This window comes from Rhinoderma darwinii, chromosome 1 (assembly GCF_050947455.1).
Source record: "Rhinoderma darwinii isolate aRhiDar2 chromosome 1, aRhiDar2.hap1, whole genome shotgun sequence".
Lineage (NCBI taxonomy): Eukaryota > Metazoa > Chordata > Amphibia > Anura > Rhinodermatidae > Rhinoderma > Rhinoderma darwinii.
Window position 1 is genome coordinate 574,567,867 of NC_134687.1, and position 25,870 is coordinate 574,593,736.

The 25,870-nt window shown below is 43.2% G+C and overlaps 2 protein-coding genes across 3 annotated transcripts in view; one reads left to right on the forward strand and one right to left on the reverse strand.

The window, feature by feature from the left end:
* SMIM15 (small integral membrane protein 15) overlaps positions 1-13,289 on the forward strand; it is a 37,414-nt gene extending 24,125 nt beyond the window's left edge. The window contains exon 2 of the mRNA XM_075839345.1: positions 11,914-13,289. Within this exon, the coding sequence (XP_075695460.1) occupies positions 11,932-12,156 (225 nt within the window). The 5' untranslated portion in view covers positions 11,914-11,931 and the 3' untranslated portion in view covers positions 12,157-13,289. The remainder of the gene's footprint in view (positions 1-11,913) is intronic.
* Positions 13,290-18,922: 5,633 nt separating this feature from the next.
* Positions 18,923-25,870, reverse strand: part of NDUFAF2 (NADH:ubiquinone oxidoreductase complex assembly factor 2) — a 125,676-nt gene continuing 118,728 nt past the window's right edge. For both annotated transcript variants that reach the window (XM_075839357.1, XM_075839350.1), the window contains one exon: positions 18,923-20,042. In XM_075839357.1, coding sequence (XP_075695472.1) covers positions 19,803-20,042 — 240 coding nt within the window. In that variant the 3' untranslated portion in view covers positions 18,923-19,802. The remainder of the gene's footprint in view (positions 20,043-25,870) is intronic.

Consider the following 25,870-nt stretch of genomic DNA (forward strand, 5'->3'; position numbering starts at 1 on the left):
CTTTTTGTGTTACCTTATTCTAAGAGCCAGAACGTTTTTATTTTTCAATCCATAAAGCCGTGCGAGGACTTATTTTTTGCGTAACGAACTGTATTTTCCATCAGTACCATTTTTAGGTACATGCGACTTTTTGATCTCTTTTTATTCCATTTTTTGGGAGGTGAAGTGACCAAACAATTGTGATTGTGGTACGGTTTATTAATTTTTTTTTTTACGGCGTTCACCGTGCGGGATAAATAACAAAATAATTTTGTAGTTCAGGCCGTTACGGACGCGGCGATACCAATTATGTATAGTTTATTTGTTTGTTTATATATTTTTATTAATAATAAAGGACTGATAAGGGAAAAAGTGGGACTTTTACTTTTATTACTTTTAAAACTTTTATTTTCTTATTTTTACACATCTTTTTTTAACTTTTTTTTTACTTTATTACTTTGTCCCACTAGGGGACTTGAGGGCAGGAGGCCCTGATCGCTATTCTAATACACTGCACTACATGCGTAGTGCAGTGTATTAGAACTGTCAGCTACTCACTGACAGCAAGCATAGTGGGTCCTGACGTTGTCAGGACCCACTAGGCTTCCGTCTATGGCATAGCCGGACGCCATTGTTTGGTGTCCGGTTGCCATAGTCACCATCGCCGGCCGCTATCGCGTAGCAGGCCGGCGATGGCAGCTTAACCCCTAAAAAGCCGCGATCTCTATAGAACGCGGCTTTTAAGGGGTTAATCAGCGGGGACACAGCGATCGGTCCCCGCTGTAGGAGCTGTGACAGCTGCTGAACAAGACAGCAGCGTCACAGCTCCTGTATGTGTCGGGAGGACGGCCGAAACGGCCGTTACTCCCGTGACGTACTATTACGGCATGGAGCGCGAACGATACAGCTGCCATGACGTAATAGTACGTCAAGGAGCGGGAAGGGGTTAACCAAGTATTGCTGAGACACGTACGGCAAGATCTTTAAAGATTTGGATGGAGCAGCTAGAAGATCGTCTGAGATCCAAGACTCCAAGAGACCAGATTTTAGCCTCCATGCCAGTACTTCAGAGGGCAGTAGATTTAATTTCTGATGCATCGGCCGATTCTGTCAGGCTTAATGCTAGAACAGCTGCTCTCTCCGATTCTGCCAGAAGAGCAATCTGGCTTCGTTCCTGGGCAGGAGATAGCATCTAAATCCAGATTGTGTTCCATAGCCTGTGAGGGTGATAGGTTATTCAGCTCTGGGCTAGCTAGACGATATCCTGGAGAAAACCCCTTTTTTCTGTCCGAGGCTTCCTTCTGAAACCGGTTTCTTCCAGCAAAGACGGCCGTTTCGGAACCAGGGGAGAAACGCTCAAGAGGTTAAGAAAATAGGGCAATCCAAGGTGGCAAAATAAGAGGCAGAAAACGCAGGGTATTTTTTAATCCCAACGCTGGAGAAGGCCCCCTCCAGAAATACTCAATGACGCCAAAGGGTCTGTGGGGGGCGGACTAAAATTCTTCTCCCATACATGGTCAGGGATTTCTTCAAGTTCATGGATATTGAATATTGTATCTCTGGGTTATCAACTGGAGTTCAGTTCCCTTCCCCCAGAGAATTTTGTATTAACACAAATCTTAACCCCCTTTTTTCGTCAGCAGGTTTTTGAGAGAAATAGATATCCTCCTGCAGAAACAGGTGGTGATTCCAGTCTAGACTTCACAGCACAGCCAGGGTTATTATTCCCCTTTATTTCTAGTCCCCAAATCAAATGGGAGATCCAGAGTGATAATAAACCTCAAACGTCTGAACGTTCATATCCAGTACAAGAAGTTCATGATGGAGACCCTTACTTCCACCATCAATCTGCTCTGACCTTTTTGCTTCATGGCCTCAATAGACCTACAGAATGCGTACTTCCATATACCAATACATCCAAACTCAAAGATTCCTGAGATTCGCGGTAACATTGAAGGGGAAGGTTCATCATCCGTTCCAGGCTCTGCCATTTGGCCTCTCGTCTGCCCCCAGGATCTTGACCAGGATTACACTGATGTCCCGGCCTATCTTAATCAGAAAGAGATATTAATCATCTCATACTTGGATGAACTATCAATATCAGCAGAATCTCATCAAAGATTAAGTTGCCATCTAAAGATGACGCAACAGCTTTTGTCATTCCTGGGCTGGCTGATGAACCTGACACCAGAGCAATTGAAGGTATTTCTAGGGATTCTCTTGGATTCTCCGGTCCAGACTTTGTTTCTTCCGAGAGAGAAGAGAGATGCGCTACTCCAGAAGGTCACTTCCTTCATTTATCGAACATCGGCTTCTATAAGAGAGATAATGTCATTGTTGGTGTTGCTAACATCTTCCATTCCAGCAGTCAGATGGGCCCATGCGCACAAGAAAATTCCCCAGCACTTTCTTCTGTCATGCTGGGACAAGAAGCAGGAATCTCTAAATCACAAAGTGGGGGATTCCTTTCAGGGTAAAACCATCTCTGATGTGGTGGACACAAGTAGAAAATTTCTCAAGAGGTGTCTTGTAGTCACAGAGGTACCCAGTAGTCATAACTACAGATGCTAGTCAGTCCGGATGGGGAGCCCATTCAGGTCAGAACATGATCCAGGGATCATGGAACCTCCTATCAAGAACTTCATCAAATGTAAGAGAACTAACTGAGGTCTGGGAAGCTCTGAAAGCCTTAGAAAGTCTACTAAAGGGCAAAGACATCCGTATATTCTCAGACAATGTCTCTACGGTAGCATACCTGAACAAACCAGGAGGAACGAGAAGCCGGCAACTTTGTCAGATATCGGAACAAATTTTCATCTGGGCCGAGCAAAATATTCTATCTCTAACTGCTATACATCTAAGAGGAACAGACAATCAGGTGGCCGACTACCTGAGCAGACAGACCTTGTTTCCAGGAGAGTGGTATCTAAATCTGCAGATATTCAAAAACATTATCAGAAGATGACAGCCGGAGTTAGATCTGTTCGCAGACAGGAAGAACAGGAAGGTAACTAAGTTCTTTTCCCTGTCCTACAATGATGATCTGTCAGGAGTAGGTGCTCGGTCTCAAACCTGGAGGGGCAAACTCCTATATGCTTTTTCTCCATTCCCTCTATTCCCCAGGGTACTGAAGAATGTGTTCGAGGAGAAAGCGAGCATTATTCTAATAGCACCATACTGGCCCAAGAGGTCATGGTTTCCACTATTGCTGAGGATGTCTCAAGAAGCACCCTGGCATCTACCTCCCAGGTGGGACTTGCTGTTCCAGGGACCAATCCTTCACCCAGAGGTGAACCAACTTCATCTTACAGCTTGGATGTGAAACGGAACATGTTGATGGAGAAGGGCCTTTCAAAATAAATGGTAAATACATTATTTAAGAGCCGGAAAAAGGTCAACTCCGAGATCTACCACGGGCTTTGGAGAACCTTCCTGAAGCAAACCTCTTCAACGGATTCTTTTCTCCAACCCTAGATATCCACTATCCTGGATCTTCTTCAGTCAGGTCTCGACTTAGGTTTAAGAACCAGTACCTTGAAGGTACATACTGTAGCTCTCTGCCTTCCTAGATCAGAGAGTAGCAGACCACCTGTGGGTTAAGAGATTCTTCAGAGCAACTTCTCGTAGGATGGCCCCAATTATTTCCAGAGTTCCTCCTTGGGATCTGAATTTAGTACTGGCAGCACTTACCAGACATCCTTTCGAACCAATTCAGGATGCTTCCTTGAAATTCCTAACCTAGAAGACTGTGTTTTTCTTCTAGCAATAACATCTGCTTGCAGAATTGGAGAAATACTATCCTTCTCCTCTTCTCCTCCCTATTTGAACATCCCGGAAGATAGAATCAGCAAGAGATATCCCCTTCCTTCTTTAAGCCCTTTCCCTAAGAATGAAAAGGAGGCACAATTTCATACGTTGGATGTCAGAAGATGTATTCTCACCTATCTAGACAGAACAAAATCACAATTGTTAATTCAGTTCCTCCGCAAAAACCAAGGCCACAAGGCCAGCAAGATTTCTATTTCAAGATTGATCAAGGAAGCTATCTCTCATTCCTACAAAGTCATGGAGAAGTCTCCTCCTTTGCTGCTTAAAGAGGCTCTGTCACCACATTATAAGTGCCCTGTCTCCTATATAAGGAGATCGGCGCTGTAATGTAGGTGACAGTAATGCTTTTTATTTAAAAAAACGATCTTTTTTCACAACGTTAGGAGCGATTTTAGTTTATTCTAATGAGCTTTCTTAATGCCCAAGTGGGCGTACTTTTACTTTCGACCAAGTGGGCGTTGTACAGAGGAGTGCATGACGCTGACCAATCGGCATCATGCACTCCTCTCCATTCATTTACACTGCACTAGCGATATAGTTATATCGCTATGTGCAGCTACATACACACACACACTAACATTACTACAGTGTCCTGATAATGAATACACATGACCATCCAGCCTGGACGTCATGTGTACTCAGAATCCTGACACTTCTGAATCTTTTCTGTGAGATTCCAGCAACGGATACGAAATCTCGCGAGATTACGAGGTAAACGAGATTTCGTATCCGTTGCTGTAAATCTCAAAGAAAAGAGTCAGAAGTGTCAGGATTCTGAGTACACATGACGTCCAGGCTGGATGATCATGTGTATTCATTATCAGGACACTGTAGTAATGTTAGGGTTTGTGTATGTAGCTGCACATAGTGATATAACTATATCGCTAGTGCAGTGTAAATGAATGGAGAGGAGTGCATGATGCCGTTCGGTCAGCGTCATGCACTCCTCTGTACAACGCCCACTTGGTCGAAAAGTAAAAGTACGCCCATTTGGGCATTAAGAAAGCTCATTAGCATAAACTAAAATCGCTCCTAACGTTGTGAAAAAAGATCGTTTTTTTTAAATAGAAAGCATTACTGTCACCTACATTACAGCGCCCATCTCCTTATATAGAAGATAGGGCACTTATAATGTGGTGACAGAGCCTCTTTAAAGAGGCTCTGTCACCAGATTTTGCAACCCCTATCTGCTATTGCAGCAGATCGGCGCTGCAATGTAGATTACAGTAACGTTTCTATTTTTAAAAAACGAGCATTTTTGGCCAAGTTATGACCATTTTTGTATTTATGCAAATGATGCTTGCAAAAGTCCAAGTGGGCGTGTATTATGTGCGTACATCGGGGCGTTTTTACTACTTTTACTAGCTGGGCGTTCTGACGAGAAGTATCATCCACTTCTCTTCAGAACGCCCAGCTTCTGGCAGTGCAGACATAGCCGTGTTCTCGAGAGATCACGCTGTGACGTCACTCACTTCCTGCCCCAGGTCCTGCATCGTGTCGGCCACATCGGCACCAGAGGCTACAGTTGATTCTGCAGCAGCATCAGCGTTTGCAGGTAAGTAGCTACATCGACTTACCTGCAAACGCTGATGCTGCTGCAGAATCAACTGTAGCCTCTGGTGCCGATGTGTCCTCGCTCGTCCGACACGATGCAGGACCTGTGAGTGACGACACAGCGTGATCTCTCGGTAATTTCATTCTCCCTTAACCTCCACGACCGCATCGGTTTTTTTCCCATCCTTTTCCATAATTTTATTAAAAGAATTTTACGATTCTTAGCCTGCATATTATCAAGTCTCGGGTATTAACTGGAGAGGGTAAGGAGGAGGGGAAATTTAAACTGCTTCCTGTTGTTTCCTGTCCCTTGGAGGCGGGGAATCCCTACTGGTGGTGCTGTCGTGGAGGTTTTACATATCATTGAATTCAATGGTGAAAACCCGCAACAGAAAGGCAACAAATACACAGCAAAAATTGACGTGCTGCAGATTTCAATTCCGCACCACAATTCGATTTATGAAAGTTTTCACTGCAGATTTTTTCTGCAGCGTTTTTCATGAGATTTCTTCAAATCTCATTCACTTTGCTGCTATTATAAGTGCTGCAGAATTCCCTCACAGAATTCCATTGCGGAAATTCTGTAGCGTTTACGCTATGTGGGAACCCGGGCTTAGTATATTTTCTATACACACAGTCGTACGGACATATACATATGTGGCTGGTATGACAGCAAGTCAGTGGATGACTGGTTGGTTTCTCAATAGCCGTCCGTGTTGTGTTAGAGGCAGGTCTGGCATGGCGTTTCTCCTTTTTTACAGCATGAAATGCCAGCAGCCCTATGGCTACATTTGTATAAATTATTCCAAATATGATTCCTAATATATAAATGAGATGACATGGATTTTGTTTCTTCCTGGAGAGCTCCCATGCAGAAGAAACTTCAGGCGTCATTTGTTTACCCTGGCAATACTACCACTTGTTTATCCAGCAGCATTTTACGCTGTCAGACTAAAACATCTGACGGGAGCCCCCAAAATTGAAGACACCCTTTAAATGATAGGTACACTCTTGGGCCCCCTGCACACGGCTGAAGCCGTGATCCCGGTCCATGATTAAGGCTACGGCCGGCTGTGGACAGTCTTCCGTAATTGCGGATCAAAATAACAGCCGTGTGCATGGGGCCCTTAAACGTTTAGTATTACAGTGAAACCGTGTACAGCCCCCTTTCATGACTTGCCTCCCCTGGTTAACCACTTTTTGGGCACAAAAGATTTACACTGCTATTTAAAATGCACCAGTCTGATAACAAGTATCCTTTAAGAGGAGATGTCTCTATACATTTCCCAAAGTGATAGGATGTGTCTAAGGAGTTTGGGGTTGTGTGTACGGTAGGATGCAACTGATTTACGTTGGTCTGGTATGCGCTGTGCTATATAAGTCATTTCAGTAGTGGAGATGGGAGTATTTCTTATTAAGATGTTGACTTTGCTGCAATTACCCTACACTGTGTGGGATTGCATTGTCTCCTATGAACACAGAATTGTATTGATGTTGGAGAGTGCCTATGTTTACAGTAATATAAATCCAGCGTGTGCAGATATTCTTTTATTACTTTGTTGTTAGTGTCCGCTTTCTCTTCTCTCGCATGGCACTGTCTTTTCCGTAATTTTTGTAATGGCTTCATTTGTTTCTTCTTCATTTTGAAGACTTACCTCTATTTTATGGCACAGCAATATTCATTAAACACTAAAATGTTTATATGGAGCATTATAAGCATCTAAAAAGTGATGGTGATAAGTTCCAATACTGAGCCGTGCAAAGCCCAGCATAGTCTAGAGCAGGGGTCTCAAGCACACGGCCCGCATGCGGCCCCTTGGGCTGTCATCTGCGGCCCGCGGGACACAGAGCCGCTAGTATCGACTCTGCTCCGAGACTCTGGAATTCCCTGACATCGCTGTCCACATATGAACAGCGATGTCTGGGGCTTCCCCAGAGCCGGAGTCCCGGGCAGAGCGCTAGTACAGGCTCTGCTCCGGGACTCTGTGGAATTCCCTGACATCGCTGTCCATATATGGACAGTGTCTCAGGGTCTTCCCCAGAGCGGAGTCCCGGGCAGAGCGCTAGTATCGGCTCTTCTCCGGGACTCTGTGGAATTCCCTGACATCGCTGTCCATATATGGACAGTGTGTCAGGGTCTTCCCCAGAGTGGAGTCCCGGGCAGAGCGCTAGTATAGGCTCTGCTCTGGGTAAGCCTCTTACATCGCTGTCCATACATTGACAATGATGTCAGGGGCTTCCTCAGAGCAGGAGTCCCAGTGATGTCAGGAGCACAGCTGGAGTCCCAGGAAGAGCCTACTAGCGCTCTGCCCGGGACTCCAGCTCTGGGGTTGCCCCTGACATCTCTGTCCATATATGGACAGTGATGTCAGGAGCAGAGCTGGAATCCCAGGCTGCACTCACAACTCTACTATTATATCATGTACTTTACTCCAGTCACATCCAGTGCTGCAGTCACAACTGTACTGTAACATCAGGTCCCATACTCCAAACAAATCCAGAGCTGCAGTCTCAAATCTACTATAGTTCGAGTGCTAGAAGCGGCTCTGCTCCGGGACTCCAGCTCTGGGCAAGACCCTGACATCACTGTGGTAGCATCTGCGGAGGGCACTGTGGCCTTATCTAGGGGTGTGTTGCATTATCTACAGAGGGCACTGCGGCAGCATCCACAGAGGGCACTGCGGCAGCATCCACAGAGGGCACTGCGGCAGCATCCACAGAGGGCACTGCGGCAGCCTAGCGGTATTATTATAGTAATTAATATAGTGTTATAGTAGTTCAAATAAGTAATTTATTAACAATAATTTTGTGTTGTATCAAATTTGAAAGTAATTCGGCCCGTCAACTTCCCATTTTCTCTATATGCGGCCCAATTACCCTGCCGCGTTTGAGACCCCTGGTCTAGAGGCTTGCCATCTTGCTGCAGAGACGGGCTGCTGACCATTCCCAATACTGCAGTTTCATGTCGTCTTCTGGTAGTCCGTCACATTGCATAGAGATAATGGTTCAATGCTTTGGTTTGCAAACAAGCTAGTTCTATCTTATGCAATAGTATTTAGGAAAAATCAGTCTAGACTAGGGATGGCAGAAAACTGCCTTTTTGGAGCCGAATTAATATCCAGATGCCCTTCAGGAGCCTCAATGATAGAAGCGCACCCCACCACACCTTTTACCCATTACTCTGCCGACACCTCCGTAACTAACCCTGGCTAAAATCTCAAGACAATACTGTGTTCAACGAGTGCCTAGACTCTGGATCTCCAGAATAGTTGAAGCGCTTACCATAGTAATGTCACTGTGCTGATGTTCCACACTGTGCGCATACAGTAGTGTAGGACATATAGTAGTGTCAAGACAGTAGTGTAGGTCTGATGGAAGTGCTGAAGCCATAGTGCAGTCCCCATTGAATTGTCCTAACTATTCAGACTCCCAGCACATAATTTACTATAACATTGTGTAAATTTCATAGCTATAAAAAAAACAAAAACTAAAACAAACCTAGCAGTAAATACTCTGTTAGGCCCTGTTCACACTGAGTTTTTTGACACGTTTCTTGCCGGGTAAACCACGGCAAAAAACTGCTGTAATTGCCTCCCGCTGTTTTCAATGGGAGGTGGAGGCGGTTTTTCCCGCGAGCACAAAAAAACGCTTGCGGAGAAAAAAACGGCATGCCCTATCCTGAGGCGTTTCTGCCTCAAAAACCCCATTGATTTCAATCCGAGACGGAATAAACGCCCCGAACGGCCGACGCATTTTATGTTGAAAAACGGTTACGGATTTTTCCTTTGCCAGTTGAAGAAATAGGTAAAAAAACGCCTGTGGTGCAACGTGGTTTCCGCGGTCCATGCATTGCCTAGGAGCCTGAACCTCAAAAAGATAGGACATGTCTTATAACGGCCACATTTTGCGGCCCGGGCTCATAGAAATGAATGCACACTGCAATGTGCACGGCTCGTGATTTGCGGCCGGCCGTGGGTGACACTCCGCGGCCTTCTAAACCGCAAATCGCGGCACGTGCACACCACTACGTTCGTGTGCATGAGGCCTAACTGGAATGTATGCCCAATCAGCAGCCACTTGAATGTAGCTTTCTTTTCCTGTGCCAACCTCTCTAGTCAGGATCAGCACTGGTGGATTCTGTTGGGCAGAAGGGATCTATAATTGATCTCTTCTATTCGAGCAGATTCGTAGCATTTATAAGTCAATGCTCGGATTCCCACTTTTATGTTATGGTGTTTGTGAGTCCAGAGCCCTACAAGAGTCCCCTGAGGAGCACGTAGCTAGTCCTGTTTTACATAGACTAGGTAAAGAATCTGAGTTGTGTATGCGCGGTCTGCTTGGTTCTAGCAGTATGACGTTTAGTATATGTATCTCCAGTTACTCTCTATTCCATTTCCCAGGTGTAAGAAGGTCCAGTCATTATCTCATGCCGTGGAGTATCATAGCTTCCAATAATAGAAGACCAGTAATAAGCCCCTGCTGATACAGGACCATGGCACAGCTACGCTTTCTTCTTCATGTGCTTATGCTGTATGGTATTCTCTATTCCTATTGTCAGGTGTCATACTATTACTCCATTGTGTGAGCACTGCTTCTATTACTATCTTTCTCTTCTTTATTCATCTTTTTGTCCTGTGTAGACCTGCGGGCCTCCTGTTTCATACTGTGCCATTTCTATGGTAACAATGCACATAAAGAGAGAACCTGATTGCTTCCCTGCGGGCATTATGAATAGCCGGTAAATTACGTTAGTGGATGGCGCAGTATATCATTTAAACTAGTGGTGGAAAACCTAATGGGTTTAGGGGGCCTCTCACTTCTGTCAAGGGTCACTTCATATTTTTATTCTGTATGTTTAAAATGCATGCCTTATGAGTAAGCTGTACTTAATATCAGACTCCGCCCCATTGGCTATAAAGTCAGTGAGGGGGGGGCAATCCATTAAGACTTGCCTTTCATGCATTAATAGACTGAAAGGTTAGAGTAAACTAAGAGACCAAAGCCTCTTAATAAATGTCACATCTTTCGGCTCATATAAGGTCCTGAGGCTGAACCGCGTCAGGGCCTTATAAGCGACACAGCACTTCAACGTCATCGGTGCACTCGCATACAACGTCCTGACACTGTCTGACGTTAGTGTGTTGTATGAGCAGCGCTGGAGTGTTAAAGGGACCAAGAAAATAGGAGCGGTGGTGAGGTATATCCACTGGGGGGGGGGAGCTTATCAGAGGAATGCGCACCTGGCCGTCCACATGATGTAAAAGAAAACATGATTTATCACACCAGCAATGGATGAAAGAAAACCGCAGCACTCGTCTGTTGTACAAAAACAAGCTAAAAAGCTTTATTCGTCGTATAATGCAAGGTTTCAAACTTTATCGCCTCCTGCACACTTAGATTTTGTTACAGAAATTTCTGCGTCAGTCAGTTCCATTCATCTGAAGGTTGTAGCCGCAGTATTTTTTTTCTTCAAATGTCGCATTCAGTGAATAAAGCTTTTTAGCTTATTAATTGCACAATGGAGTGCTGCGGTTTGGTACGTAGGCTGGAACATGACACTGCGAGCACCAGTGCAGTAAGAGTTAAACAAAGGTTATATTGTCGTCATTTTTCTGAGTGCTGCGGATTTTCCATTTCATCAGACCAGGCCATCGTCTTCCATTGCTGCATAGTCCAGTTCTGATGATCACGCTCCCATAGTAGACTCTTTCGGCAATGGACAGGGGTTAGCATGGGCACTCTGGCAAGTCTGCGGCTATGCAGTATGTTGAGCACACTCGTGTGTACTGTTGTGAATGCTCTGATTGGACAGGACTCTGTGTTCTGGTTCTGTGGCTTTAAATCCTAAATAAAACCCCCTAAAGATAGAGTACCAGCCGCCTTTTCCAACATAAGGTGGGCGTTGAGCCTTTATGGAGGCTCCACCTGGACCCCTACATTGCCAAAAGAGCTTAAAGGCATCCTTCTCAATTACTCTTGTGGTTTCAGCTCTCTGCACTGTGTTTTTGGGAACAGGTTTAATATTTGGAATTATACCCACTAGTTCATCCCATGCGAGGTATTTAAAAAAAAAAAACCTAAGTAATAGCCTCCTGCCCTGTAACTTGTGCGGGAGGTGCTTTACTTTTAATGTTCACGTTAGTTTTATTCCTCATAGATATGCATACAACAATCCCTTTCCTTATACCCTATATAGGGCATATGGATGTCATGGAGTTAGGTTGCTTGAAACCCCTCAATGAGCCAATGCGAAGAACTGTTAACAAACGTGTCTCTCGCTCTGGCGATCCTAGTCTGTTCCTTATTGCTTGGACAGCCGCATATAATACTGTGTAGAAGCAGCTGCGTGAGATGAGAAACCGACTGATACTTTTCCAGCAAAATCCGCTAGTTGCTGGGAGTCTCAGGAGCTGTTAGCCACACCGGTCCTCATATATAATAGGGGTGGTCTGTGTGATTAAACATCTCCTTTAAATGATTATAAAATGTGTGTGATGACTGATGAAGTTTTATTGTTTTGCCATTCTGAAACTTTTCTTTTTGTTTCCCTAGTGACACTTCTTTGGAGACATGATTGATATAAAAGCCTGGGCTGAGTACATCGTGGAATGGGCTGCCAAAGACCCATATGGATTTTTAACGACTGTGATCCTGGCCCTCACCCCGCTGTTCCTAGCGAGTGCAGTACTCTCATGGAAACTGGCAAAAATGATAGAGGCCAAGGAACGAGAGCAGAAAAAGAAGCAGAAACGTCAAGAAAACATTGCAAAAACCAAGAGGACAAAGAAGGACTGAGACACCGGCAGCCAGCTCATGACGTCAAACTGTTCAACAACCACAGACACTTTATATTCAACTTGTTCTCTAATAATGCTAGAATGTCTAACAATCACAAGGTCCATGTCTCATGTACACTAATACTTTCATTTACTAATATTTTTTTTTAAACATGTACGTTTCAGCAGAGCGTGTCCTGAAATTTTATGTTCAGCCATGTACATGTTTCTATATTTTACATATATAAAAAAGGGACCTTATTCTTTTTTAAGCGTTGGGCATTTTTGGCAGTTTTCTTGTAATCTTAGTCGGATTAAGGGCTCATGCACATGACTACATTGGGAATCTGTGTCGCACATGTACCGAACATGGCACCCCTACTGTAACAGAATGTACGCCATGTTACAGAGGTATTCACTCCTAGAAGCAATGCATCTGGGGGAGAATGGGGTGCCTACACCTTCATATTACAGACCTATGGTGCATTCTATGCACCGCTGTACAAGTCTGTGAGCGAGGCCTGATCCCGAAACGGTCATGTTTCTTAGGGTAATGTCATAACCCAAACCTGAAGCCTCATGCACGCGGCTGTAGTATGGATCTGTGCTGTATGGTCCCATGGCCTACACTCAACCGCCAATGCATGCAGTAGTATGCAGGGGGAAGACCTTTGCTGTGCAATATTTTGTAGCAGATCGGCTTATCTACCCAAATCGTGTGCAATTGAAGTAAGAAAAGGTGCGCAAAAGTTGTGCAACTGCCTCATGTTACCGGCACAGATAATAACATAATAGTTAACAATCATGCGTATGATGCTGAAACCACTCTTGTCCAAAGACTTTCTAGTACTGCGGCTCCGCATCATTCAAGTTTAAGGCAACACCTGACACAACCCATGGACAAGTGTAAAAACACCCCCCACCCTTATTAATAGTCACTGTAATGGTTCCTCTGTTTTACATAGGAACTGTCTTTACTACATGAGCAACAAAGGAGACCAGTCTGGCTCAAGGATGACATCCAAGTTTTCTATCCACCCATGTTCTACCAGATAAATGAGCTGTAAGAGACCCATATACCATTTTTATTATTTACCTGATGTAAATACAAAGTGTTGACTAAATTATCCTTCTGATAAAACTTTTACTTGACTTCTAGTTTCTTTGAAGATGATCTTCAGTGTATGTTTCTATTGGTATCCTATGCTTTCTGTTAATAGCTTCCTCACACTACAACAGCTTGAGGAGTGGTGTAATGGAAACCGATATGTATGGCGTTATGACTGAACATGATGGATGCGAGTTATTAGTAAATGAACTTGAACAACTTTTACATGTGGTCTAAACTTCACTATTGGGTGGGGGTAAGAACCACATGTAAATGTGATGATTAGTCTAAATTGCAAGCCAATTTTTAATGCCACCGCTAGAGTGATTTTTCTAAAACTTTTCATCCTGTTCTGGTTACATCCAACATTAATACATTACTTCTCATTCACCTCTGGCACACAGAATGTTAATGTGTTGCATTGATTCTCTGCCTCTACTGTTCTTGTTTTATTACTTTACCAATACCCCTCCAAAAAGTCAGTGACCTTCTAAACGCCACAAAATTGGGACTTGGCAGTAGTTTGGTCGCTTGTCTATTTGTTTTTTCCTCCCATAGGTACCACAATTCCACTGTGAAGCCCCAGCTTTCAGCACTTTGTAGGCACTTGGCTTGCCACCATATAGTGCTCCATGTCTCCAGGGTAGAATAGTTCCTTAAAACAGCGTTCATGGGAGCATGCCAAGATTAGAAACGTAAGAAATCTGAGAGAGGTTGCAATCGGGCACTACATACCGTAGGTGCCATATTACTGCGCCATACAACTCGGAAGTCGCAAGGAATCATCATTTTCTTGTGCACTTATAAAACATCACCAACCGTATGAATAGTAATACAAACATAGCTAACTTAATATAAATGCATTACTAGGATCATTGGTGTATATGGGATACGATATAGAGAAATACCACTGTTCTTTATTTAATCAGGATTCTGCTGTGTAGTCACATCAAATTCCCAGTAGATGATTTTGGCATGTTTTAGTACACGTGAGCATTGTTTTATTTGTTTTTTTCCAAAATAAAATACTTTTTAACTTTTACTGCAACTTTATAGCTTTAGTTGTTCTGTATAGAGGTTGGGAGGGTAGTTTTACAACAAAGAATAAGGCCATGTTCACACGTTCAGGATTCTGTTAGGATTTAGGCACAGATTCCACACCTAAATCCTGACAATCAGCTTACGTTCTGCCGGCAATGCATGTGAAAAGCGTATTATATACCACATGCACGCGCTTGGAAAAATATCTGTACAGAATAATGAATGTGCTGCGTATTTTAGAATTCACATTATTGCTAAAAAGCAGTAGGTTTGCGCAATTGATTTACAATAGGGCTAATCCACGAGCAGATCTGGTGCCCAATTTACGGCTTAAACAAAAAATCCACGGCAGATTTGCCAATGGCAAATCTGTGCGGTGTGAACAGGCCCTAAGCCCGCAAGTTGTATAAGGCCCACGAGATCATTTAGTCTGGCCTGACCTCACTTAGAGCGCACTGCCGCGGCGTCATTTGCTCCGTCTGTCGTACTCCCTCACATTTAGGAGCAGGAGAAGGGAGGACGGCGGCAGTCTGAGTGGATCAGTCCGGTCACCTGACCTGAGTCGGTAATATGAGGTCAGGTGAATGGACTGGTCCACTCCTATCACAGCACGCCCTGACTGCCCTGTTATTCCCTCCTTGGCTCCATCCACCCGTCCTACTTACTCGAAGTGAGGTCCAGGTGACTTAAAGGGGTTTTTTTTTTTTTCCATCAAGCACATATATAATATATCCACAGGATATGTCATAAATGTCAGATAGATGCGGTTCCCAGATCTATCTCTAGAACGGGGTCCCCTAAACACTGTTCTACCTCTTTGTGTTGTGGCTTGTGACTTCCAACCATGAAGAAGAAAACGGCGTAGCTTGTTGAGCTACGCTGATTCCGTAAGTCCCATAGAACTGAATAGTAGTTACAAAAAAGCGTAGCTCGCATTCTACGCTGCTTCTGTAACGGTCTTTCCCTATTACGGGAGTTACGGAAACAGCTCAGCGAGCTACACTGTTTTCTTATTCATGGTCGGAAATCAGACGGAACACAGAGAGGTAGTACTGTGTTTCAGGCGACCCGTTCTAGAGATAAGTGCGGGTCTCAGATGCGGGTCCCACCTCTATCGGACATTTGAGATATCTTCTGGATTTGTAAGAAGTGTTCCTGGTGGGAAAGCCCCTTTAAGTAAGTCGGAACAACTAAGGCCTCATGCACATGTGCATGGCCCTGATTTTTGGGTTGGACGGCCATGGAGTGTCACCCGCAAATTGTGGGACGTGCACATAGCCGCGTGCATTAACGTCTATGAGCCTGGACCGCAAAACACTGGCGTAATAAGCCTTGTCCATTTTTTTTTTTGCGGTCCAGGCTCCTGGGCCATGCACGGACCGTGTAAACCACGTTCGTGTGCATGGGCCCATTGAAATGAATAGGGCCGCAGATTTGCGGGTGAATTGCGAGTGAATATGTTTGTGTGCATGGGGCCTTACTGCTGCGAGTTCTTTTCAAAACTTACCATTGCAAAGAGTCAGCTGCGCTCCAGACTGACCGACGCAGCAGCAACCTCATCAATTCCGGCTAACATCACACGCCTCACCAAAGAGAAGCCGTTCCAGCCTCCACATTAGAGGGGAGTTAATTAAAAATTTGCCTGCTATATCTGGTTAAACATTTAAGTTAATAAATTTATATAGCCCACGACTGATGTTATAAATATCCAAATGGCCCTTGGAAGAAAAAAAGGTTTCCCACCCCTGATCTAGGGGCTTTAATAGGCAAGTAGATAAGCTGACCATTAATCTTTGTCTCTTTCACACAGGACTTTTTGGTGTTTTTTTTTGTGCACTTAGGCCACAAAAATAACACTAACATATGTAATATAGAGAAATATATTGGGGGCTGTATATCATACCCCATTCCCACCTAGAGGGGAATAAAGGTCCAATATACAGCATCTGATTATTTTCTTTTTTGCAGACACTAGAAAAATACTCTCAAATTATATTTTCAAATTCCCTTTACACTCTGTGGTGCAGATGTCACCATTTCAAGATAATGGGGAAACCTAGTTCTGCCTGCCAGATTTTTTTTCTGTAGTCATGAGCAGTGTGTGAACATAACCTAAAGCAATGGTCTTCAAACTATTGTGGAGCATGGAAACTACATAAAAACGGAGGTTACAGAGTAGCCCTTTGCCTGTGGGTGCACATGCCAGGTTTGTCATTTTTACAACTGCAAAAAAACACTGTATAACACTGAGGGTCTGCTATAGCTCTTCTCCAGTGTCTCTTACACCCTGTTCACATCATGTTTTTTGGCCTTCGTTTGAAGTATTTGCCAGGGAAAAGCTTCTGACGTATAGATTAAATGTAGGCTGTGATGCATGGCCAACATTAGCAGCCATCACGCATAAGCTACCATGTCAAAAAGAAAAGTATTTGCTTCCGACTGGGCTCCAGGGGATGGAATAGCAAAGTCTACTACATTATTCCATATTTATTTATTTATTTTTTTGTGGCAAACTGGGCAGTTGGAGGCCAAAAAGACACTCTTTTAGCCTCCGTTTGACAATGGAACCAATGGACACATTGAGCCTGTACATTGGGAGCGTTCCCGACGTACATGCTAAATGTAAACAAAAAAACGTGATGTGTATGGGGACTTATATACATATGTGAGAATCTAATCTATCAAATGCAGGAGTGGATCCAAAAGTAAAAGAATAAAGAAAACATTTACATTGCTTTGTGTGAATCCAGCCATATATGGGAGGATGATGGATACAGGGTTTATCCATGTCGTGTGGGGTGTCAATTGGGTCCATCCGGCACGGTGTCCTTGTTTTTGTTCTAAATGGAAACCAGTATACAGATTTGAATGTATCTATTTATTTGTATCTCTCGCAGGTGTATGGACAATGAAGTAGCGGTGTGTGTGCGTGCGCTTTAAGGCAGCTGCAGTGAATGGTCAGGAACGTGCCAATAGACAAATACAAACCCAATAAGATATGGAGAACAGCTTCCTCCCCCAGGAACAAGAGAGTAGCAGGGGAGATGCATACGGAGCATTGTGTAGTGTTGCTATACTGCCTTGCCTTAGGCCACCAGTAATACAAAAGAGCGGTCATTAAATGCCCTGCCACTTTAAGACATGACAGATTGGCTGTGGAATTTTGTTGCAGATTATACACAAAAAAATCTGCTATTTACAGTACAATGCATGTGGATGGGACTTCCAAAATGGCGTTGAAATATGAGCATGCTGCAAAAATATACCTATAATAAAAAATAAAAAAAAGACAACCCCTAGCCATATGCCCTATGGCCCAGTGCTATTAGGCTACCAGCATCATCCCTGAGACAGCTGATTAGCTCATTGTTGGAAGGACCTGCCTCTATTAAAGAGGCTCTCACCAGTTTATAACTGCCCTATCTTCTACCTAATCGAATAGGCACTTTAGTGTAGATACGTTTTTCTTTTTTTTTTTAAAACATTTATTTTTGACCAAGTTACGATCATTTTTCGTTTTATGCTAATTTGTTCTAAATGCCCAACGGGCGTTTTTTTTAAATTTTCACCAATCAGCTTAATACACTTCTCTTCATTTGTGCCCAGCTCATTCGCGAGATCACGCTGTGACGGGACTTCTTCCCGCAGGTCCTTCATTGAAGCCATGGACGACTGAACAGACATCGCCTCCAGCCGCTGAAGATCCAGATAAACGTTTTGGCATGGCTGGAGGAGACATCTGTTGACTCCTCCGTCGCTCCGGTGAAGGACCTGTGGGAGAAAGTTCCGTCACTGTGATCTCGCGAAATCACACTGTGCTGTGAAACAAGCTGGGCATGAATGAAGAGAAGTGTATGACGCGGATTGGTCAGCGTCATGCACTTTTCTTTACAATGCCCACTTGGTTAAAAAGTAAAAAAACGCCCAGTTGGGCATTTAGAACAAATTAGCATAAAACTAGAAATGATCGTAAATAAAATAAACGTTTTTAAAAAACAACTGTTATCTACATTAAAGTGCCTATTAGATTAGGTAGGAGATAGGGCAGTTATAAACTGGTGACAGCCTCTTTAAGCTGTTCCCCAAACCAGATAACCCCTATATATTTTCATGTTCGAACGCATGCACTAGAACAGGGTTTCTGAAAGGGAATCTGACTAGGTTTATGCTGCCCCTCTTTAATGGCGGCATAAAACATTGACAGAGACCCGGATTACGGCGCTTGTGTCATTTACTTTGAAATACTTTGTGGTTTTCAGAAAATCCAGTTTTTCCAGCTGCAGCTCATAAATGTAAAGGACTTCATAGTGCGCATAATATTTTTCGACATTCATGAGCTATGGCTAGCCCCGCCCACCTGCCGTGGATTGGCCGTTTTCGCCCTATGTGTGGGGAAGAAGCCATCAATCATTGGCAGGAGGGCAGGGCTCATGAATACGAGCTGCAGGAGAAAACCAGGATTGACAGCGCTGTAATCAGGGTCTCTGTCAATACTTCATGCTGTCCTCTGATAGGCCAGCAAAAACCTGGTGGCAGATTACCTTTAAATCCAGCCAATAAGGAACATAAAATTTGCCACAAATTGTAATAGATTACCTCCTATTGCTTTTTATTGGTCCTCAACAAAACATCCGCATTGAATTGTTAATGAATTTATTGTATTTATTAGCTGCAGAATGATTGAGCACTTAGCGGGATGGCGAACACAAAAACCCTATTGTAAGAGCAGTCACTAAAGCGCATAAAGTCTTTGCAAACTCTTCAACTGACTGGATCAAACATAACTCTGGTAGACCCTATACGCATACAAACATCAACTGCAACCCTGGATCTTAGCACAACACAGTTAGGGGCTTATACATACAAGTTTATAATTGTTCTGTATTCCTGCTCTATTATATTTTTTCATGGCCCCTTTCATGTACATTAAGCCTGGGGCTGCACTACTGAAATATTCTGATGGAAACATTTCCACGTCTGATGTGTGGGGTGCGGTGTTGTCTAAGAGACCATGTGTGGATCCAAATCATCCCAAAAGGATTGAGGAGTATGTAGCATTGTCACTATTCAAGTCAAGGTGGATGTAAATAGGGCTATTTTTGCAATTTTTTTAATCTGCACAGTCTCTTAAAAAGAAAAAGGACATATCAACAGAACAAGGTCAGCACATAGTGGAACTCGCTCTACAGATTCTCCATACACTGGCACACAAGCAGCGCTTGTAGGGTAGAAAACCTCCGTTAATACAGCATCAAATGGAGACGGTACAATTGAAATGCGTGAAAAAAACCAAACCCCTGTATACCTCCGTCTGAACTAACTCAGGACTTGCATGTATTCGTATTGCAGTTGAGTTTATGAGGCTTTCATACCTCAGCATGGAACATATTAAAATCTTGTACGCTTATATAGATGTTCTTGTAGGTCTTCTGCAAGGAGGAAGAAAGAAAGCAATACAAAAAATATACAGGGCTGATATGGACTCAGTGGAATAAGCCCTAAAATGTCTGTTGAGGTTACTTTTTTTGTGGGTTCCAGGATCCGGGGACAAAAGTATTTGCGGTGCTTGTTGGTTCTTCGATTAAGGTCTGTTTTTCATAAACTGGAGCAGAAGCATGTCCTTTAATCTGTGTCTTCACTGAATGGGCCTGGACTCCATCTTTGCTTTCTATACTTGACATGGCCTTCTCGTTCTTCAAAAACTCCTCCCCTTTGGCACTTATATCCTGCCTTAACTGTGCATTCTTGAGGATCTCCTGAAATAAATAAGTCAATAGATAGTTATAAAATTCAGATAAGCTGTAGATACAAAATTCTGTCATTAATTTGATAATCTTGATATGTTCTCTGAGAAACAGGAGGTTACCGGGTGATTGAGACATTTACTTCAACGTTCTAGTAAAAAGGAAGAAAACGCAATATACAGTATTATAGGATTGCGGAGGAGGGATTTTCTAACATACCTGAAGTACAGGTGAAGGGTTCTCTGGGCTTTGCCATGTTCCATATTTCCTGCTATAATAATTTCAACATAAGCCTTAGGTCGCTTTCACATGCGCATAATGCGGGTGCTTTTTTTGCGCCCGTATTACGAACGCAAAGCCCTGACCTCCCATTGTTCATCAGAATGTGAGTTAGAGAACCGTAGACTTCTATGCATTATTAGAACAGGAGTTAAAGAGCCATAGGAGGTCCGGGAGTTGCATCCGTAATACGGGCGCAAAATGAAAAAGCACCCGCATTATGCGCATGTGAAAGCGACCTAAGGCTAATCATTACCCAAACGGTTTCCTTCTCTGTGTGTTACATTAGAGTTTGAAAATAATAATTTCCTGAGACATGCACTGGAAGAAGTTCTTACAAGCCGCCATCTGGTAAGCACTTCTGTACATCACTCATATTCTCACGTTTTTGAGGCTAATATTTTGGAAAGACTAACAACATAAAACTGTCTCTGTTGAATTTAAAGGGGACCATGTCTTTTTTTTATTAAATACTTGTATGCTCTATGAAATAATTATGTAGCATCTTTTCTTAGATGCCGTTTCTCTGTTATTCTGCCTAGAAATATAGTGAACAAATTGACAACTGGGTATTACAATTCCCCTGGTCAATGGGGCGTATCCCTACAAAGTCTCAAATGGTCAGCACTTATTAGACAGTGACAATCACAAAAATATGAGAAGGAAAGGGGGGGGGGGGAGGGTTGGAAAATAAATCAGGGAATGACCACTGGAAAACAGGCACTCGGCTCAGCGTAATGATAAAAGTATCAAAACTTAACAAAATTAAATAAATATGACAAGGGTAGCATCAGTTGCAGTCCTATGTCTAAATCACAAAATAACACAACACGAAAAACAAAAACACATACATAAATAACAAACATATAGATGTCACAAGCCCGGCCAGGTCAAAAATAAGTAGCCCACATATAAGAGCATATATATATATATATTATATATATATATATATACACATATATATATATATATATATATATATATACACACACACACACACATATACATACAGTGAAGGAAATAAGTATTTGATCCCTTGCTGATTTTGTAAGTTTGCCCACTGTCAAAGACCTGAACAGTCTAGAATTTTTAGGCTAGGTTAATTTTACCAGTGAGAGATAGATTATATTAAAAAAAAAAACAAAAACAGAAAATCACATTGTCAAAATTATATATATTTATTTGCATTTTGCACTGAGAAATAAGTATTTGATCCCTTTGGCAAACAAGACTTAATACTTGGTGGCAAAACCCTTGTTGGCAAGCACAGCAGTCAGACGTTTTTGGTAGTTGATGATGAGGTTTGCACACATGTTAGACGGAATTTTGGCCCACTCCTCTTTGCAGATCATCTGTAAATCATTAAGATTTCGAGGCTTTCGCTTGGCAACTCGGATCTTCAGCTCCCTGCAGGATTTTAATCCATTACGGCGTAATGTGTTACCAATGGTTTTCTTGGTGACTGTGGTCCCAGCTGCCTTGAGATCATTAACAAGTTCCCCCCGTGTAGTTTTCGGCTGAGCTCTCACCTTCCTCAGGATCAAGGATACCCCACGAGGTGAGATTTTGCATGGAGCCCCAGATCGATGTCGATTGACAGTCATTTTGTATGTCTTCCATTTTCTTACTATTGCACCAACAGTTGTCTCCTTCTCACCCAGCGTCTTACTTATGGTTTTGTAGCCCATTCCAGCCTTGTGCAGGTCTATGATCTTGTCCCTGACATCCTTAGAAAGCTCTTTGGTCTTGCCCATGTTGTAGAGGTTAGAGTCAGACTGATTAATTGAGTCTGTGGACAGGAGTCTTTTATTCAGGTGACCATTTAAGACAGCTGTCTTTAAAGAGACTCTGTCACCACATTATAAGTGCCCTGTCTCTTACATAAGGCGATCGGCGCTGTAATGTAGGTGACAGTAATGCTTTTTATTTAAAAAAACGATCTTTTTTCACAACGTTAGGAGCGATTTTGGTTTATGCTAATGCGCTTTCTTAATGCCCAAGTGGGCGTACTTTTACTTTCGACCAAGTGGGCGTTGTACAGAGGAGTGCATGACGCGGACCAATCGGCATCATGCACTCCTCTCCATTCATTTACACTGCACTAGCGATATAGTTATATCACTATGTGCAGCCTCATACACAAGCCCTAACATTACTACAGTGTCCTGATAATGAATACACATGACCATCCAGCCTGGACGTCATGTGTACTCAGAATCCTGACACTTCTGAATCTTTTTTTGTGAGACAATGCTCACCTTCAATTTGCCATGAATTAAATTCCTAACTGATAAAATGAAATATTAGGATACACTAGACTGTTTGCAGTCCACCAAAATGAAAAAGTTGTTAGGTGAGGACAACCCCCTTCTCAAATAAAGCCCCCGGGTGGAAAGCGGATACTAGTGAAGCGTGGCAGCTGGACCCCCGCAAATCAGAAGTTATCGTCGGAAGAGGCTGCTGGCACCTGCTTAGTTAAAGAGGCTCTGTCACCAGATTTTGCAACCCCTATCTGCTATTGCAGCAGATAGGCGCTGCAATGTAGATTACAGTAACGTTTTTATTTTTAAAAAACGAACATTTTTGGCCAAGTTATGACCATTTTTGTATTTATGTAAATGAGGCTTGCTAAAGTCCAACTGGGCGTGTTTAAAGTAAAAGTCCAAGTGGGCATTTATTATGTGCGTACATCGGGGCGTTTACTTCTTTTACTAGCTGGGCGTTCTGACGAGAAGTATCATCCACTTCTCTTCAGAACGCCCAGCTTCTGGCAGTGCACAGACACAGCGTGTTCTCGAGAGATCACGCTGTGTCGTCACTCACTTCCTGCCCCAGGTCCTGCATCGTGTCGGACGAGCGAGGACACATCGGCACCAGAGGCTACAGTTGATTCTGCAGCAGCATCAGCGTTTGCAGGTAAGTCGATGTAGCTACTTACCTGCTGATGCAGAATCAACTGTAGCCTCTGGTGCCGATGTGGCCGACATGATGCAGGACCTGGGGCAGGAAGGGAGTGACGTCACAGCGTGATCTCTTGAGAACACGTTGTGTGTCTGCACTGCCAGAAGCTGGGCGTTCTGAAGAGAAGTGGATGATACTCATTCGTCAGCATCATACAATCCCATTCCTAACGCCCAGCTAGTAAAATAAGTAAAAACGCCCCGATGTACGCACAATACACGCCCAGTTGTACTTTTACTGTAAACACGCCCAGTTGTACTTTTGCAAGCCTCATTTGCATAAATACAAAAATGGTCATAACTTGGCCAAAAATGCTCGTTTTTTTAAAATAAAAACGTTACTGTAATCTACATTGCAGCGCCTATCTGCTGCAATAGCAGATAGGGGTTGCAAAATCTGGTGACAGAGCCTCTTTAATGTGTAACTGTGTGCCCAAGTCCTTCAGAGTAGGAGAAGCGCTCTGCATTGGCACTCCTCTCTGGCTGATGAAAAAGGATCTGAATCAGGGGAATCCCATCCATATGTTTTGTTTTCTTTCGGTACGTTACTGGATCCCCAATTCATCAATGGAAAACAACGTAGTCTCTTCTAATTTCGCAAGTGTTGTCGACTAAATATTACTACCAAAACTTGTTTAGTGGGGGAGATGATGACTTGCAATAAGGGAGTTTCCTTTTTCTTGAGATACAGAGACAATGACAAAAATCTTATTGGCTGGGTGCAATGCAGTTGCCATTTGGCGCTGGAGAGCATGCGGTGACTTCCTGCTGCGGAAGAGAATAAGACAGCTGCAATATTTAGAATCTGCAGCAGCCACGTGAACAGCTTGAGTGTAGAGATCACATTGAATACTGGTAAAATCAGATAAAAACCTTTGTGTGGCACCAAGAATAGTCACCCTACATATTGCCCATACCATCACAAAAAAAATCTGCAATATCCAAAGCTCTGTTTTTTGGGGTGGAATATCCTCAAACAAGTCATTAATAAAAACAGGTCAGACAGCTGAAGACTGCATGCCCTGAACTATTTATATCCAGTGAGATGCACTTAGGCTGCTGTGGGGAATCGACTCAGGACAACAAAGGCCATCCAAGTAACGCTCTTCCAAAAGCTGCATTTCCTTTGTGCTTTTGCCAGCGGAGATGTAAACAGTTGCCAAATCAATGTCAGTCGCAATTCATTCAAATTAAATTTTAGAGAAAATATCCTTTGATCAATTCTAATAATTAAAATATGAACTGTGTTTGGATCCTTTGAAACACATTTTAGACTGTGCTCCCTTCTGTATTTTTCCCTGGCCTTCATATGGAACAAATTGGACTGAAAAGTCCTTGGGGCTTGGGGACAGCCAGCAACTTGTTTTACTTAGGAAACATAGCATAAATTGTACAGTATGTAGCTTGCTTGTTATGATCCTGTAAAGGCCCTGAACCTGATACAAATATCTCCGATTTAATACTAAAGGATAGGAAAATAAAGTCTACGGCACACGTCATTTAAGTTTCTTAGTAAGCACAGGTGATGTCTCAGCGTCTCTCTGGGGGTGGTCCTAAGGAGCCTAGGTGTCAATAACAGTGCACTGCACTGGTAGGAATGCTACTGTGCCTGAATATAAGAGAGACTCAAGAAAACCACTGCCACAACCTCTACATTATTGCTCCAAGTTCTTATAATGATATACAGTGAAGGAAATAAGTATTTGATCCCTTGCTGATTTTGTAAGTTTGCCCACTGTCAAAGTCATGAACAGTCTAGAATTTTTAGGCTAGGTTAATTTTACCAGTGAGAGATAGATTATATAAAAACAGAAAATCACATAGTCAAAATTCTATATATTTATTTGCATTGTGCACAGAGAAATAAGTATTTGATCCCCTACCAACCATTAAGAGTTCAGCCTCCTCCAGACCAGTTACACGCTCCAAATCAACTTGGTGCCTGCATTAAAGACAGCTGTCTTAAATGGTCACCTGTATAAAAGACTCCTGTCCACAGACTCAATTAATCAGTCTGACTCTAACCTCTACAACATGGGCAAGACCAAAGAGCTTTCTAAGGATGTCAGGGACAAGATCATAGACCTGCACAAGGCTGGAATGGGCTACAAAACCATAAGTAAGACGCTGGGTGAGAAGGAGACAACTGTTGGTGCAATAGTAAGAAAATGGAAGACATACAAAATGACTGTCAATCGACATCGATCTGGGGCTCCATGCAAAATCTCACCTCGTGGGGTATCCTTGATCCTGAGGAAGGTGAGAGCTCAGCCGAAAACTACACGGGGGGAACTTGTTAATGATCTCAAGGCAGCTGGGACCACAGTCACCAAGAAAACCATTGGTAACACATTACGCCGTAATGGATTAAAATCCTGCAGTGCCCGCAAGGTCCCCCCTGCTCAAGAAGGCACATGTACAGGCCCATCTGAAGTTTGCAAATGAACATCTGGATGATTCGGAGAGTGATAGGGAGAAGGTGCTGTGGTCAGATGAGACTAAAATTGAGCTCTTTGGCATTAACTCAACTCGCCGTGTTTGGAGGAAGAGAAATGCTGCCTATGACCCAAAGAACATCGTCCCCACTGTCAAGCATGGAGG